Consider the following 14,642-nt stretch of genomic DNA (forward strand, 5'->3'; position numbering starts at 1 on the left):
ATTTTTTCGCATTATCCAAAAGGGCAAATCAAATTAAAAAAGGACGAAAGCTTACACACCCTTGTATTTATCTCACTGACTTCAAAGTAAAGGGACGTCCTTTCTTTCTGTGCTTCAAATTATATATAAATATATAAATATATATATATATATTATATATATATATATATAATATATATAATATATATAATATATATAAATATATAATATATATAATATATATAATATATATAATATATATAATATATATAATATATATAATATATATAATATATATAATATATAATATATATAATATATATAATATATAATATATAATATATAATAATAATATATATAATAATATATAATATAATATATATAATATATATAATAATATATATAATATATATAATATTGAAAAGGAGTGGGCGGATTGACGTTCAAGATAAGTTGGCTTCTGAATGGTTGTTGTTGTTGTGGTGGCTGCTGCTGATCAGTCCCTCCAGAAATGAAAAAGTCACGGGCTCGACTTCAGTTTTGCACTTTATTATCGCACTTGTAAATTAAGACTAACTTAAAACTAACATTTTGAGTACCGCGGGACCGCGGAGTGGTGAATAGAGCGAGAGGAGAGAGGGAGAGCGCGAGGAGAGAAGGAGAGCGCGAGGAGAGAAGGAGAGCGCGAGCAGCGGTGCTTGCGAGCCGTGGAGGAGCTTTACACTGCTTACGCTGCCGCTCAGCGGTTTGCGCCCTTCTGGCGTGAACATTCTCCCCCCCCCCTTGCGTAGGCAAAGGTATCCCTGGCCGGCTAGACAGCAGGATCGGCCTCTTCATTCCGTGCACGCTCCAGAAACGGTCCATCCGAACACCGTGTTCTGCGCGACGGGCAACCCATCCTCAATCTTTAGGAACCCCGGTTGGATCAGATTGGCATATACATCTGATCCCAACACGAGGGAGATGGTGGCCGGCCGGTGGAAGCGCTCGTCCGCGAGACGAACACCGTCAAATTTGGCCCTTGCGGCGTCGCTCAGAGCTCGGATGGGTGTCCGGATCCTTAGACTGGGTTCGATCTTCAGGACGACGTTGAGTCGGAAGGTGCTTGTTCACCGAGCAGACCTCGTCGTCTCCCAGCCGTGTGATGGGCAGCCGGAACGCAGCCGCCAACGACCGGTCGATGCTGCTCACCGGCATGCATGGGTCGATCATGGCGCCGGTCTCGAAAGTCTTCGAGCCCGTGTCCAGCACGACGACGGCTGTAGGCAGGATGGGGACAGCCTTCTGCTGCCCCGTTGCCACCGACGGAGACGCGACGGAGACCTTCGGACGCGGGCGATTGTTGGCGACTGGGGCTGGTGGCGGAGTGCCGGAAATCCGGACCGGACGAGGTGCAGCGGGATGGCGCTCTCTGCGCGTCGGAGCTGGTAGCGCTGCCGGGGTCAGAGCGGGGAGGACCTCGTGCATGTGGAGTAGGGTGTGGTGGTCTCCTCCACACTTCTTGCATCCGTCTTGGCTGCGGCAGTCTCCTTCTGAGTGCTGATGGGCGAGGCAGTTCGAGCAGTACTTATTAATAAGTACTGCCCGAAGGCGCTTTTCAGCGCTCAGTTTGTGGAACCTCTTGCACTTCCGAAGAGGATGGATTCCAGATAAGACTCGGCAGCGGTAGGATTTAATACCTCGAGTACGTCTGCTCTCCAACGACTGCGTGGCACGAGGACGAGGAGCCATTATTTTTAGGAAGTGAGTAGTAAGTCTGCCAATAAAAGAAATAAAAAGCTTAGTATGAGCCGACTACTATCTGGGCCCCGGACTGAGGGAAGTGCCCTAATCCCTAGGAACGGAGGACTCTTTGTCCTCCATCGGTAGAAGAATAACCTTGTGGACAGGGCGTTTTATGGTGCCGCGAGACGTACGGATCTCAACGACTCGAATGCGGTCGTCGGCTCCTGGAAAGGCAGAAACGATTCTGCCGAGCCGCCATTCGTTCGGTGGTAGATTGTCCTCCTTGACAACTACCATATCGTCGGCTTGGAGGTTCCTGGTCGGAAATTGCCATTTGTTACGTTTATGGAGTTCTTTAAGATACTCCTCTTTCCACCGTGCACTAAACTGCTGATGTTGTGCCTTGAGGTGTTGCCATCGATTTATTATCGACTTGGCTTCGCCCTTTATCTCGGGTTCCGCCGTGGAAAGCAACGGCCCTCCAATGAGAAAATGGCCTGGTGTGAGGGCCAGCAAATCTGAGGGATCTTCGGAAATAGGGGAGAGGGGTCTAGAGTTGAGGCAAGCCTCAATCTTAGCGAGAAGCGTCGCCAGCTCCTCAAATGTGTATTTGCGGGCTGACGTCGATTTAAGGAACAGGGTTTTGAAGCTTTTCACCCCTGCTTCCCACAAACCCCCCATATGTGGAGCCCCTGGTGGGATGAACCGCCATACGAGTCCCTGATGGCTATATGCATCAGTCACGGACTCTTTGGTAGCTTGGAGAAAGTCCCTGGAAATCAAAGTTGCCGCCCCCACAAAGGTCTTACCATTATCCGAATGGACCCGCTGAGGACAACCGCGCCTTGCTACGAAACGAGCAAAGGCCGCTAGAAATTTCTCGGTTGTTAGATCGGAAGTGGGTTCCAAATGGATAGCCTTCGTGGAAAAACACACAAACGTATCCCTTCGTTATGAGACACGCTCTCCCTGTATAATTTTTTATTTCGAAAGGGCCGGCATAGTCGACCCCCGTGTATGTGAACGCCCTCGAGAAGGAGACTCTATTTGTCGGGAAATCGCCCATCAGCTGTGTTTGGAGTCTCTTCTTGTAAATCGTGCAAATCTTACACGGATTGACCACAGTCTTCACCAGATTCTTGATTTTAGGAATCCAATACTTCGATCGGATCAGGCGTACGATCAATTGACTACCGCCATGAAGAGTAATCTGGTGGGTAAATTGGACGATGAGGCGCGACAGTCTACAGTCATAGGGGAGAATAATCGTATGACGTTCATCATATTGCAGGGTTTTGGAGGCAGTGAGACGGCCGCACGCCCTTAAAAGGCCGTGTTGGTCAATGAACGGAACAAATTCACCAAAGGACTTGACACTGGAAGAGGCCTTTTCTCGGTCAAATGCTGAAGCTCTTGGCCATATGCTCTGCGCTGCGCAATGGAGGTCAGAGTTCGTTCTGCCTCCCGGATCTCTTCACTTGTAGGGCGTGAATTGGGCAAGAACGAACCTTTGCGGCAGCGTTTAAGGAAGCGTTGAACATAGACCAGAACTCGCAGGGCCTTGTCCAATTTGGAGAAACGTTCGAGAAAGTCGATGGACGGGGCCTTGACAAAATGCACTTTGACCGCGCGCTGTTCTAGTTCTGTCACTGGAAGAGTGTCGCTTTGTGCTGGCCATAGCTCTCGTGGCCCTTGCAGCCACTCTGGTCCGTGCCACCAGAGATGGTTTTCTGCCAATTCATGTAGGGATACGCCTCGACTGGCTAGATCGGCGGAATTTTGTTCTGAGCGAACGTGTGCCCAACAGTCGACTGGCTTCGCCTGCGTGATCTTGGCAACTCTGTTGGCCACAAATGTGGTCCAGTTGCACGCAGGCTTTCGTAGCCAGGCTAAGACGATTGTGGAATCTGTCCAGCAGCGGATATCTGAATTGGCGGAGGGCATGTGCTGAAGGATTGCTGTCACCATTTCGGTTAACAGCACGGCACCACAGAGCTCTAGCCGAGGAAGGGAGACGGTTTTTACCGGGGCCACTCGTGTTTTGGCTGTAAGCAGGCGAGTCAGGATCCTTTGCCCCATCTCGACGCGGATGTATATAGCCGCTCCATAGGCTCTCTGAGACGCGTCACAGAAACCGTGGTGCTCTATGATTACCTCAGGCTGGTACCAGATCCATCTCGGAACGCGGATCTGGTTGAGGTCGGAATACTCGTCTAAAAACGATTGCCACCGCTGACTCATTTCAGTGGGAAGCTTATCGTCCCAGCCTAAGTTCTGCAACCAAATCTCCTGCATGAACATTTTTGAACGGATTATGAACGGCGCGAGCCACCCGGCAGGATCGAACAACCTAGCGATTTGGGACAAAACTTCTCGCTTTGTATAGGAGGGTTCCACAACTATTTCGGGGGGAACGAAATAGAATTCGTCGGACTTTGCCCTCCACCGAATACCGAGCGTCTTGGCCGTGCTTTCGGCATCGATGTCGAGGACTCGCTATGAAGGAGGTGTTCGGCCGGGACGTCTTTAAGGACGCTTTTGTTGTTCGAGGTCCACTTTCTTAGCGGAAACCCGGAGGCACTTAGGGCTGCTTGCAACTCTCGAATCGAACTTTGGGCTTCGTTTACGGAATTCGCCCCTGCCAGAACGTCGTCGACGTACATGTGCTGCTGGATGATGCGGCTGGCATTTGGAAATGGCGCTTGGATATCCTCTGCCAGCTGTTGCAAGACTCGAATGGCGAGGAAGGGGGCGCAGTTGACCCCGAAGGTAACTGTTTTTAGTTCAAAGTCTCGGATATCTCCTTCCTTGTTTCGGAACAGAATTCTTTGAAACGGGGTATGTTTTGGATCGACCCAGATCTGACGATACATTTTCGTAATGTCTGCACTGAAGACGTATTGAAAATAACGCCATTTCAGGACCTGGATCGTTAGATCGGATTGTAAGACTGGACCAGCATGAAGGATATCATTTAAGCTGGTCCCATTTGCCGACGGACTTGAAGCGTTGAATACAACGCGAAGCTTTGTAGTGGTGCTTTCGGGCTTAACTACCGCGTGATGAGGAAGATGATACGAGGGAGAATTGTGAGTCGGCGGAACTTCTTTCATATGACCCAGATCCAGGTACTCCTGGATCACGCTGTCATATTGCTCTTTTAAGGGGAAGTCTCTTTTTAAACGATTTTCGTTTCTAAGAAACTGAGCTAACGCAATGGACCTTGAATATCCTAAATCGGAACCGGTATTCTCGGGGTCCCGGAACGGGAGCGTCACCACGTACCTCCCGCTTGCGTCTTTTGTTGTTGTTTGGAGGAAGTTCCTTTCACAATAGGAGTCCACTCTTTTACCATCTTTACTGGTAGATCCTCCACCTCCCAGAACTTGCTGAGAAGCGTGTCGAGCGAATCAGGGTCGCCTATTTGGTGCACCTGGGTCGTGAAGGATGCGACCCGTTTCGGCTTACCCTTGGAAATCGGCCCGTTAGCACCCACCCGAAAATAGTTTCTTGGCCCAGGAGCGAGCCGCAAATATTTTGTCGGGTGCCATCCATCATTATGGATGGTAGAATGTCAGCCCCGATCAGTACATCAATCTGAGAGCTCTCAAAAAAGGTAGGATCTGCCCAGCGGAGTGCGGGCCGGTCCTTCAAAGAATTCCGAGGGATCGGATAGGAGGGCAGTTTGCCTGAGAGCTCCGGAAGGACGTACGCTTCAGTGTCTAACTGTAGACCTGGCTTAGTAGGAGAGCGAATCCCGAAGTGACACAGCTTCGAGGATTTCGCGGAGACCGAATGATTTAACCCGGAGACTTGGTCTGGGTGTTGCGGAATGGCAACTTGATGAGGTTGAACAGGCGTTCTGAAATGAACGTCGCCTCGGATCCCGAGTCGATTAAGGCTCGGGCTCGGTAGTTCGTCCCCAAATGGCACACGTCAATGATCGCTGTGCTCAGTAGGACGGCTGAAGTGCCGGACGCGAAAAAAGTTTGCACCGCTGAGGTGCTTGCCGATGCATTTCTGCTGGAGGGTCTCGGAGGTTGCTGTGTAGGGGGCGAGGTTGAGGAACTCGCATTTTCGGAATTTGGGGGGCTGCGGTGCAGCAGCGTATGGTGCCTGCCCTTACATGTAAAGCAGCTGTGTGTGCTTGTGCAGTCGCGTAGCTGGTGACCTCTGGCAAAACAATTCAGACATAGCTGCTTCTTTTTTATATAGCCGGAGCGCGAGTCAACAGACATTTGAAGAAAACGCGGGCACAATCTGACCGGATGGTTCTCCTTAGAACATAAGTCACACCCTTTCTGTTTGGTGCTGACCTTTGTCTCGAAGGATTGAAGCCTTTTTGGAACTGCCTGAGTCGGTTTCATATCTTCGATGGCTTCCAATGTCCGATACCTTTCGCTCAGGAAGGCATTCATTTCTTCCCAAGCTGGGATCTCGGATTTGGCAGTTAGCGACTGTTCCCATAAGGACAGGGTCTGCTTGGGCAGTTTGCTCGCGCAAAGGAAAACCAAGAGACAATCCCAGTTTTCTGTGGATACCTGGGAATGCGCTAGTGCTGTTAAACACCCCTGAATCGTGGATTGTAGCTCTTTCAGAGCATGACCAGATTCTTGCGAAATTGAACTCAAGTTAAAAAGGAGCTTGAGCTGGCTGTTGACTAAAAGTCGCTTGTTTTGGAACCGATCTCGAAGCGCCTCCCACGCGGAAGCAAAACCATCATTCGTGAGAGGAGATTTCGCCACGATGGCTTTTGCTTCGCCACTTGTTTTCGTTAGGAGATGGAATAGCTTCTCGACCGGAGTCAGCCTGGGGTTGTTTACGTAAATTGCCGTGAATAGGTCCCGGAAAGTGGGCCATCGGAGGTAGTCGCCATCGAAGACTTCCGTGTCGCATGGAGGTAAGCGGCAGCCGGACGAAATTAGCGGCTGAGAGGGTGCTTGCGCGACTTGAGGCGTTGCTCTGTCGATTGTTTCGCCAATTTGTGCTGCACATGACTCGTATACTGAGTAGCAGTAGTCATATTTGGCCTGGAGAATAGACACTGTGTCGAGGGATCCTTCTTGGGCCATTAGGTCAGAGCATGTTTCGTACTCTCTTTCCACTTTGTCCCATAAGGCTCGCACCTGTTGCAGACGGACTTGTAACGTGTGTAGGGACGGAGAGGCTTGATCAGGAGTGGCTTACGCGATCGCTGACGGCGATGAATTTATGCAACGCTGCGGTTGCGGGCGTTGGCTGCTCAGAGGATGCCATTTTCTTTGTGGTAGAGCGTGTGACGCGGAGGAAATCAGTCCCGACAGCGGAGGGACTCTCGGATTTTCTCGATAGAGAAGACTCACTAGACGCTCGCGGCACTGGTCGGAATATGACAATCCTAGGAGTTGTCTTCGAACTAGTCGATGGCAAAACCTTTGCTTTCGGAGTGGGAGTCTCGGTTTTGACCCTGGGACTAACGGACTTGGGTGCTGGCTTACCGCGAGTGGATAGCGGAGATTGCGGGTTGAACTTTTGTTCTTTTCCAGGTGCGGGTGTCTTTTTCTTGTCTCCCTCTAGGGGCATGCTCAGCTGTGCCCTAGGAGAAGGAAGTCAAGAAGGCCTGCCCGCCGCAAAAAATGTGGAATCGAAAAAGAACCAGACACAGAGAGCACCCAAATCTGGATGGACAAAGAATCCCGTCGGAATTCGGGAGAAAGTAGCAATTGGGATCTGGAAACAATAGCTCAAATTTATAAAAAAAACTATGAATTTCAATTTCTAGAAAAAATAGCTAAAAAAGCTACCAGCTGGAGTCTGGATAATAGCCAATGATTTATAAAAAATCGCTACCGACTGGAAACCGAAAAAAACAAAATAGCTAATATATAGAAAATAGCTATAAATTGGAATTTATGGAAAAAATAGCTAAATAATAGCTACCAGATGCAGTCTGGGTAATAGCCAATAATTTATAAAAAATCGCTACTGACTTGAGATCCCGAAAAAAATAGCTAATATATAGAAAATAGCTATAAATTTGAATTTATGGAAAAAAAAAATAGCTAACAGATGGAGTCTGGGTAATAGCCAATAATTTATAAAAAATCGCTACCGACTTGAAATCCCGAAAAAAATAGCTAATATATAGAAAATAGCTATAAATTCGAATTTATGGAAAAATAGCTAAATAATAGCTACCGAATAGAGTTCGGATGATAGCTAATAATTTATAAAAATAGCTACCGGATTTAGGACCACAACGAAAAAATCGCGACAAACGGATGCGAAACATAAACACCAAAAAAACCAACAAACACGCCAAAAAGCCAAGTAGGGAGGCTGATAAATTTGGGTGGAACTGATAAATAATTATTTTAATTTAGGAACCAGAAATAGGAGCCAGAAATAGCTTGTAAAAATTATTATTTGGCTTAAATAATTATTAAATAATCGGGTCAGTTTTTTCTTAAATTTGTCGTCGGACTTATTTATTTTATTTATGTTTCGATTATAGGGTATTCTTTCGTCGCTATGCGCCGGTTTTGTCAGGCAATAAAGAACAAAGAGGAGACGAAAGAACTTGCACTTGGCAAGCCTATGTAAGTCGCGACTGTGTGTATGTATGTATTATTTGGAATTTAACATATATATGTAATGTAATAACGGAAGAAAAAGTCAGATTTTATTTTATTCTGTATGTCGAAATTTGTGTTTTATTTTGAGCCAAGAAATAAACTTTGTTCTCAGTTCGGATTCGATATTATTTATTATTTTGGAAATATGTTTTATTTGTGTATTAAACTGGTTAAATATATGGAGTGATTTTTATATATGTATGTAGATGTAAATTTTATTGGAATATGTATATGTATATTTATATGGATATGTATATTTATATGTGTATGGATATATATGTATGGATATGTATTTATGGGTATGTATAATTTTATGTGTATGTAAAATTTTGCTAAATACGTATATGTATATTTGATTTAATTAATTTGAATTTGTGGTTTGTATTTTATATTGAGGCAAAAAAAAACAGCAGTTTAGCAGCGGACGATAATAGTGAATTTTGGACAGTGTTTTAAAAAAATGTATATATATATATATATGTATATGCGCTTGAATACCAGCGGATCACCGTGAGACGAAGTAGGGGCCGGTATTGGCAAAGTGCTTTTTTATGCACTTAAAAAAGAAGTAATCACGGTGGCTGGGCGCATGTACTTATATATTTTCACTTTTCACTTGATTCGGATGAACGGAAAGAATAACGCCGTTGGAAAAAAAACGAAAATGGCGACCACGGACGGAATAGGATATAAAGCCGTACTTATCTTGATTTTTTCCGCAAGGAGCGCTGGCAGGATCACGATGTGTCGCGGACTCGAAGGACCATGAAAAGGAGTGGGCGGATTGACGTCCAAGATAAGTTGGCTTCTGAATGGTTGTTGTTGTTGTGGTGGCTGCTGCTGATCAGTCCCTCCAGAAATGAAAAAGTCACGGGCTCGACTTCAGTTTTGCACTTTATTATCGCACTTGTAAATTAAGACTAACTTAAAACTAACATTTTGAGTACCGCGGGACCGCGGAGTGGTGAATAGAGCGAGAGGAGAGAGAGCGGAGAGAAGGAGAGCGCGAGGAGAGAAGGAGAGCGCGAGCAGCGGTGCTTGCGAGCCGTGGAGGAGCTTTACACTGCTTACGCTGCCGCTCAGTGGTTTGCGCCCTTCTGGCGTGAACAATTATATATAATATATATAATATATATAATATATATAATATATTATATAATATATATAATATATATAATATATTATATAATATAATATTATATTATATATATATATATAATATATATAATATATAATATATATATGTATAATATGTATAATATATATATATTTGCTTTAGCCAAGCCAGCAGTGGCTTCGTGTGTAAATATATATAATATATATAATATATATATTATATATAATATATAATATATATAATATATATAATATATATAATATATATAATATATATATATAATATATAATATATATATGTATAATATGTATAATATATATATATTTGCTTTAGCCAAGCCAGCAGTGGCTTCGTGTGTAAATTTTGTCTGCTTCGTGGACAATTTTAAGCATAAGTTTTAAACCTTTTAAGTTTCTTGATTTTTTTGTTTTTTTTGGATTTGTTAACTCTCTCTCTCTCTCTCTCTTACGTGTACTGTCCGTATTGCCGTTTGGTGTTTAGATTTTAAATGTATGTGCACTAGTTCTCCCACACTTAGTCCGAAGTTTATTTTGCTTATTTATGTAAAGTTAAACTACAAATAATTAGATGATGAATAGCCACTGGCTACAAAGGCCTTGTGCTATGCGTTAATTTGAATAAAAAAAAAATATGTTAGATGGTTTAGGCCCTGGTAGGATTTTCATGTGACAATTTACTTCTTCAAAATATTGATCGCTGTTATTAAGTTTGTATTTATATGTACATATGTATACTTATAAGTTTTATATGTCGTAAAAAAGTTTGATAGATTTGAATAAATGAATTGTTTTAGTATATTTGATTTCGTTGGATAGGAAAGGAACGTGAAGACCGAAACAATTTTGAACGTAAGTTAGCAAGTGAAGGGGATGCGCAGTCTATATTTTAGTCTTTTATATTTGGCGTCAAATATTAGCGTCAACACTTTGTTTGATCGCCGACGTGTGAAGACGTGTTATTATCGAGCTCCGCACAAAATCGGTTGTTTTGATTGTGAACGACTAATAAAATAAACTAAATAAATAATCCTAAAGCGAAAGAGACGCTCTATGCAATGCAAGATCGCTTAAATAGATATAGTGATTCTTAAATAATAAAACTATGAGTCAGATCGACACTCGCGCTCAGCGTCAGCGTGAGCTGACCGCCGGCTCTCAATTCAACGCAACAACGCGTACTTTAGCCTTCGTCTCACCGACAGCGCCCACCGCAGACATCGAGCGGTCAATAACCCATAGCCCAAGAAACCTTCTTATACCAACAAATCAAGAAAGAGCGCGCTCTTGCTGTCCCGCTCTTTTAGCTCCGACACAGGTCCAACAACAACAGCTGGAGCTATACCGACAGCCCGCTCTATTTCGTCGTCCGCTGCACCCGCTCACGCTCTGACTGAGTCAGCGAAAGTAAAACCGCAAGCAACAAACGGTACTGCTGCACTACCAGCAAAACAAAACGAAAACGTAAATAAAAAAGCTGGGTCGACAGGCTGACCCAACCACTCTTCAAGATTGAGTTTGAACCAGAAAACAAGCCTCCTAAAAAAACGAGGTTCATCCAATTTACAAACTCCAGCTCCTTCTACACCGAAGGATCACAGTAGAAGAGCCGCATAAACGTAAAGCTCCTGTACAATGTACAAAGTGCCAAAAGTATGGCCACACGAGGTCTTATTGCACACTTGGCCCGGTGTGCGTAGTCTGTAGAGATTTCCATGACTCCACACACTGCCAAACTAATAAAGAAAATGCAAACGAGAAAAAATGCAATAGCTGGGGGGGTAATCACACAGCAAACTACAGAGGCTGTCCAATCTACAAAGAGCTTATAAGCCATCTTCACAAAAAAATGAACACGGCGCGGGCACACCAAGGGACTGCTACGCTGACACCATCAGAAACAAATCCTGATGTACTTTTTTCGAAAGCAACAAGTTTCGCTCCCTGGTCTACACCCAGCACTAACAAGATAACCTTTGCAAACGTTTTAAAATCAAACCCAAAATACCCGAACCCCACATGAAGTGCATACAAAATTAGACACTTATGAGGACCACCATACAAGACATGTTGCTTAATCAAAACCTTTTGATACAGATGCTTGTAGCCCAACAATCAAATAAATAATGGCTACCTTACGCCAAGCTACGTGGAACGCCAATGGCGTTTCGCAGCGCATACTTGATCTAGCTCAATTCCTACATGAGAAGCATATCGACGTAATTCTTCTTTCGGAAACTCATCTCACAAGCAAATACAATTTTCAAATAAAAGACTATAATTTCTATGGTACAAATCATCCCGACGGAAAAGCACACGGTGGCACCGCAATACTCATATTAAAGTCTAGTGAAATGATTGAAATCTGTTGTTTGTGTGAGAGGGATACCATTATAAGATGATCCATGCAAGGTAGATTACCTAAAACGGATCTTCCCTTTTTGAACCTACTTAATTAATATGCAGAAGCTTGTTAACTGATACGAACCACCATAACCTTTTGTCTAGTAATTAGGCAACACAGGGATTTAGACTGGTAGGTCTGTATGAATTGATTAAAGTTTTATATGAGTTAGTTTTGATAATAAGAATATTAGGCTAGTTTTATATTGTTGTGGAATATGGTTATGGAAGATATTGTTAAAGTGGTTGAGAATTCTTGTTATACCCGTTACTCGTAAGTAGCCTACTCGTAGGGTATACTAGATTCGTTGAAAAGTATGTAACCGGCAGAAGGAAGCGTTTCCGACCATATAAAGTATATATATTCTTGATCAGGATCAATAGCCGAGTCGATCTGGCAATGTCCGTCTGTCTGTCTGTCCGTCCGTATGAACGCTGAGATCTCAGGAACAACAAAGCTACAATATTTAGATTAAGCATAAAGAGTCCAGAAACATAGACGCAGCGTAAGTTTGTCGATTCATGTTGCCACGCCCACTCTAACGCCCACAAACCGCCCAAAACTGCCACGCCCACACTTTTGAAAAATGTTTTGATATTTTTTATTTTTGTATTAGTCTTGTAATTTTCTATCGATTTGCCAAAAAACTTTTTGCCACGCCCACTCTAACGCCCTCAAACCGCCCAAAGCTGCTACGCCCACACTTTTGAAAAATGTTTTGATATTTTTTCATTTTTATATTGGTCTTGTAAATTTCTATGGATTTGCCAAAAATCTTTCTGCCACGCGAACTATAACGCCTACAAACCGCCAAAAATTGTGTTTAAGACTCTCCTTCTCCCTTCCACTAGCTGAGTAAGTAACGGGTATCAGATAGTCGGGGAACTCGACTATAGCGTTCTCTCTTGTTTTTTTTGTAGAATAGGCAACAATACCGGTCGCGTCAAAGTTTTTGGTAAAGTGATTTGGTGGCTTTGAATGGAGTTATGTATTAGTATACGTGTATATTAGTATATTTGAGGGTAATATTTGAAGATCACTTTAATTGATTAAGTATCCACGTATGTTTCATTCAACTCTAGTTGAATGTCATTATTTATATGAATGAAAACGGTAGATGACAATACTTTATATGTTTTTAATATGCTAATATACATAGATGTTGTACAGTGATTTTAATTGTGGAAGAAATTATAGACACTCCATATTGTCAGAGCTGACTATTAAATTATCGTCACACAATTGTTTTATTGCTTTGTCTGTTTTTTTTTTTTGGATTTAAATATTTTAAGACATGGAGCGAAGTAAGATTTGAACTTTCGTTTTTTTTTTTGAAACGATGGGTGTGATGGTAACAAGTTCATTTAAGTCGGTTTAGTCGACCGCGTTCGAAGCTAATTTTCCTGCATTAGGCTTAAAATTGTCAGAGGTTATTTGTTGTGGTTGCGTAGCCTTTGCTATTTCTGAATATGTGGGCGGCCAGTTGGGTGGTTTTTTTTATATATTTCATAGGCGGTTTTGTTGTCAACTTGTAAACTAGTTTTAATCGCTCTTGTTTGATGTATATTGGAAATTTTTTATCAGTCGAGGTACGGGTGTTTGAGATTAGATTGATAGATTACAGTGGATACAGTTAGTATTAATCCTACAAGTTTCATTTTATCTATATTTACAAAGTGTTTGTCCCCACATTTGCACAAGTTTTATCGTTTTACACAAATTAAAAGTATGCCCATCGTAGCAGGGTTGGAAGTAGCAGGGTTGGTAGTGTGCGTCAAAAGAGTACTTCGCCACCACAGGTGAAGTCAATAATTTGTTTTATAGCAAATGGAGATAATTTGAATTGTTTTTTACTCTCATTATTCCTAGAAATTACAATGTATTTGGCATCAATTGAAGTCGTAGATTGCTTTTGTGATAACATATTTGTCCATGTTGCGTTATGGCGTTCGGGGGAACCCCTCTTTGCCATCATGTAGCGAGTCAGAGTTACTTTTTGCTTGTTACTTTCACGTGTTCAGAGAGAGATGAGAAAGATTCTAAGCACTGATAAGCGGATTTTGTTTTGCTTGCTGAGATTTGTGGAACTATAGGCGCACGCAAAGAGTAGACCGTTCACCTCGAGATCCCAAGTGAGACTGAGTCCGAAGTTGCGGTACATTTAAATGCACCCTTGCAAGTTTAGACTTTCTTGTCCTTGTAAAGCCGTCCAAATTAAAAATATTATGGAAACATATGTTGTTTGCTTCAAAAACAAATGCCGTTGCGAACGAGATGAAATCTGGCTTTACTAATCATCAGTTTAGTTGTGGCCAGATATAGTTTTCGTCAAGCTTATAAAATACTTTTGCTAGATTCGCCGAATACCCTTAAGATATAAGTGGCTCTCCAAAGAGCAATGAAGTTTTTGCTGGTAGGCTAGGGGCTAGTTTTCCAAGGCCTTCGGCAAGTAATAATAATATTCCATAGCTGTAATCCTTTAAGTCAGACTGAATGACACAAAGAAAATACAGTTCGTCTATAAAGGAGTGTCAAAGAGCCAGTCCAGTCACATGAAAATTCTTCTCAAGTAGTTGGCAAAGTTCATCAGTAGGGCATTGAGCCCCAAAATAGCTCACTTACCCCATAGAACCATATAATGGAGTGGACATGAGAAAGCTCTAATCCAGTATAAAAGCCCTCAACAAACTACAAGAAAAGAAAGTCTCTGGAGAGGATAGTCTTGACAAAACAGTCAGGGGAGAAGACATTTAAATGTGTTCATAAGTGAATTAACATATTTATGA

At 43.1% G+C, this 14,642-nt stretch overlaps 2 protein-coding genes across 2 annotated transcripts; both read right to left on the reverse strand.

Annotated features, from left to right (window-relative positions):
- Positions 1–415: 415 nt before the first annotated feature.
- LOC120457549 lies at positions 416–9,286 on the reverse strand. Its single transcript, XM_039645090.1, has 2 exons — positions 9,020–9,286; positions 416–1,735 (listed from the first exon to the last, which is right to left on the reverse strand). Exon 2 carries the CDS (start codon positions 1,708–1,710, stop codon positions 988–990), a length of 723 nt encoding a protein of 240 aa, XP_039501024.1. The 5' UTR covers positions 1,711–1,735; positions 9,020–9,286; the 3' UTR covers positions 416–987.
- On the reverse strand, positions 1,807–5,059 carry LOC122756587. The gene is made up of 6 exons (XM_044006680.1): positions 4,990–5,059; positions 4,158–4,912; positions 3,213–3,978; positions 2,815–3,135; positions 2,081–2,231; positions 1,807–2,020 (listed from the first exon to the last, which is right to left on the reverse strand). Exons 1-6 carry the CDS (start codon positions 5,057–5,059, stop codon positions 1,807–1,809), a joined length of 2,277 nt encoding a protein of 758 aa, XP_043862615.1.
- Positions 9,287–14,642: the final 5,356 nt, after the last annotated feature.

Source organism: Drosophila santomea, unplaced genomic scaffold (genome assembly GCF_016746245.2).
Source record: "Drosophila santomea strain STO CAGO 1482 unplaced genomic scaffold, Prin_Dsan_1.1 Segkk40_quiver_pilon_scaf, whole genome shotgun sequence".
NCBI classification, from domain to species: domain Eukaryota; kingdom Metazoa; phylum Arthropoda; class Insecta; order Diptera; family Drosophilidae; genus Drosophila; species Drosophila santomea.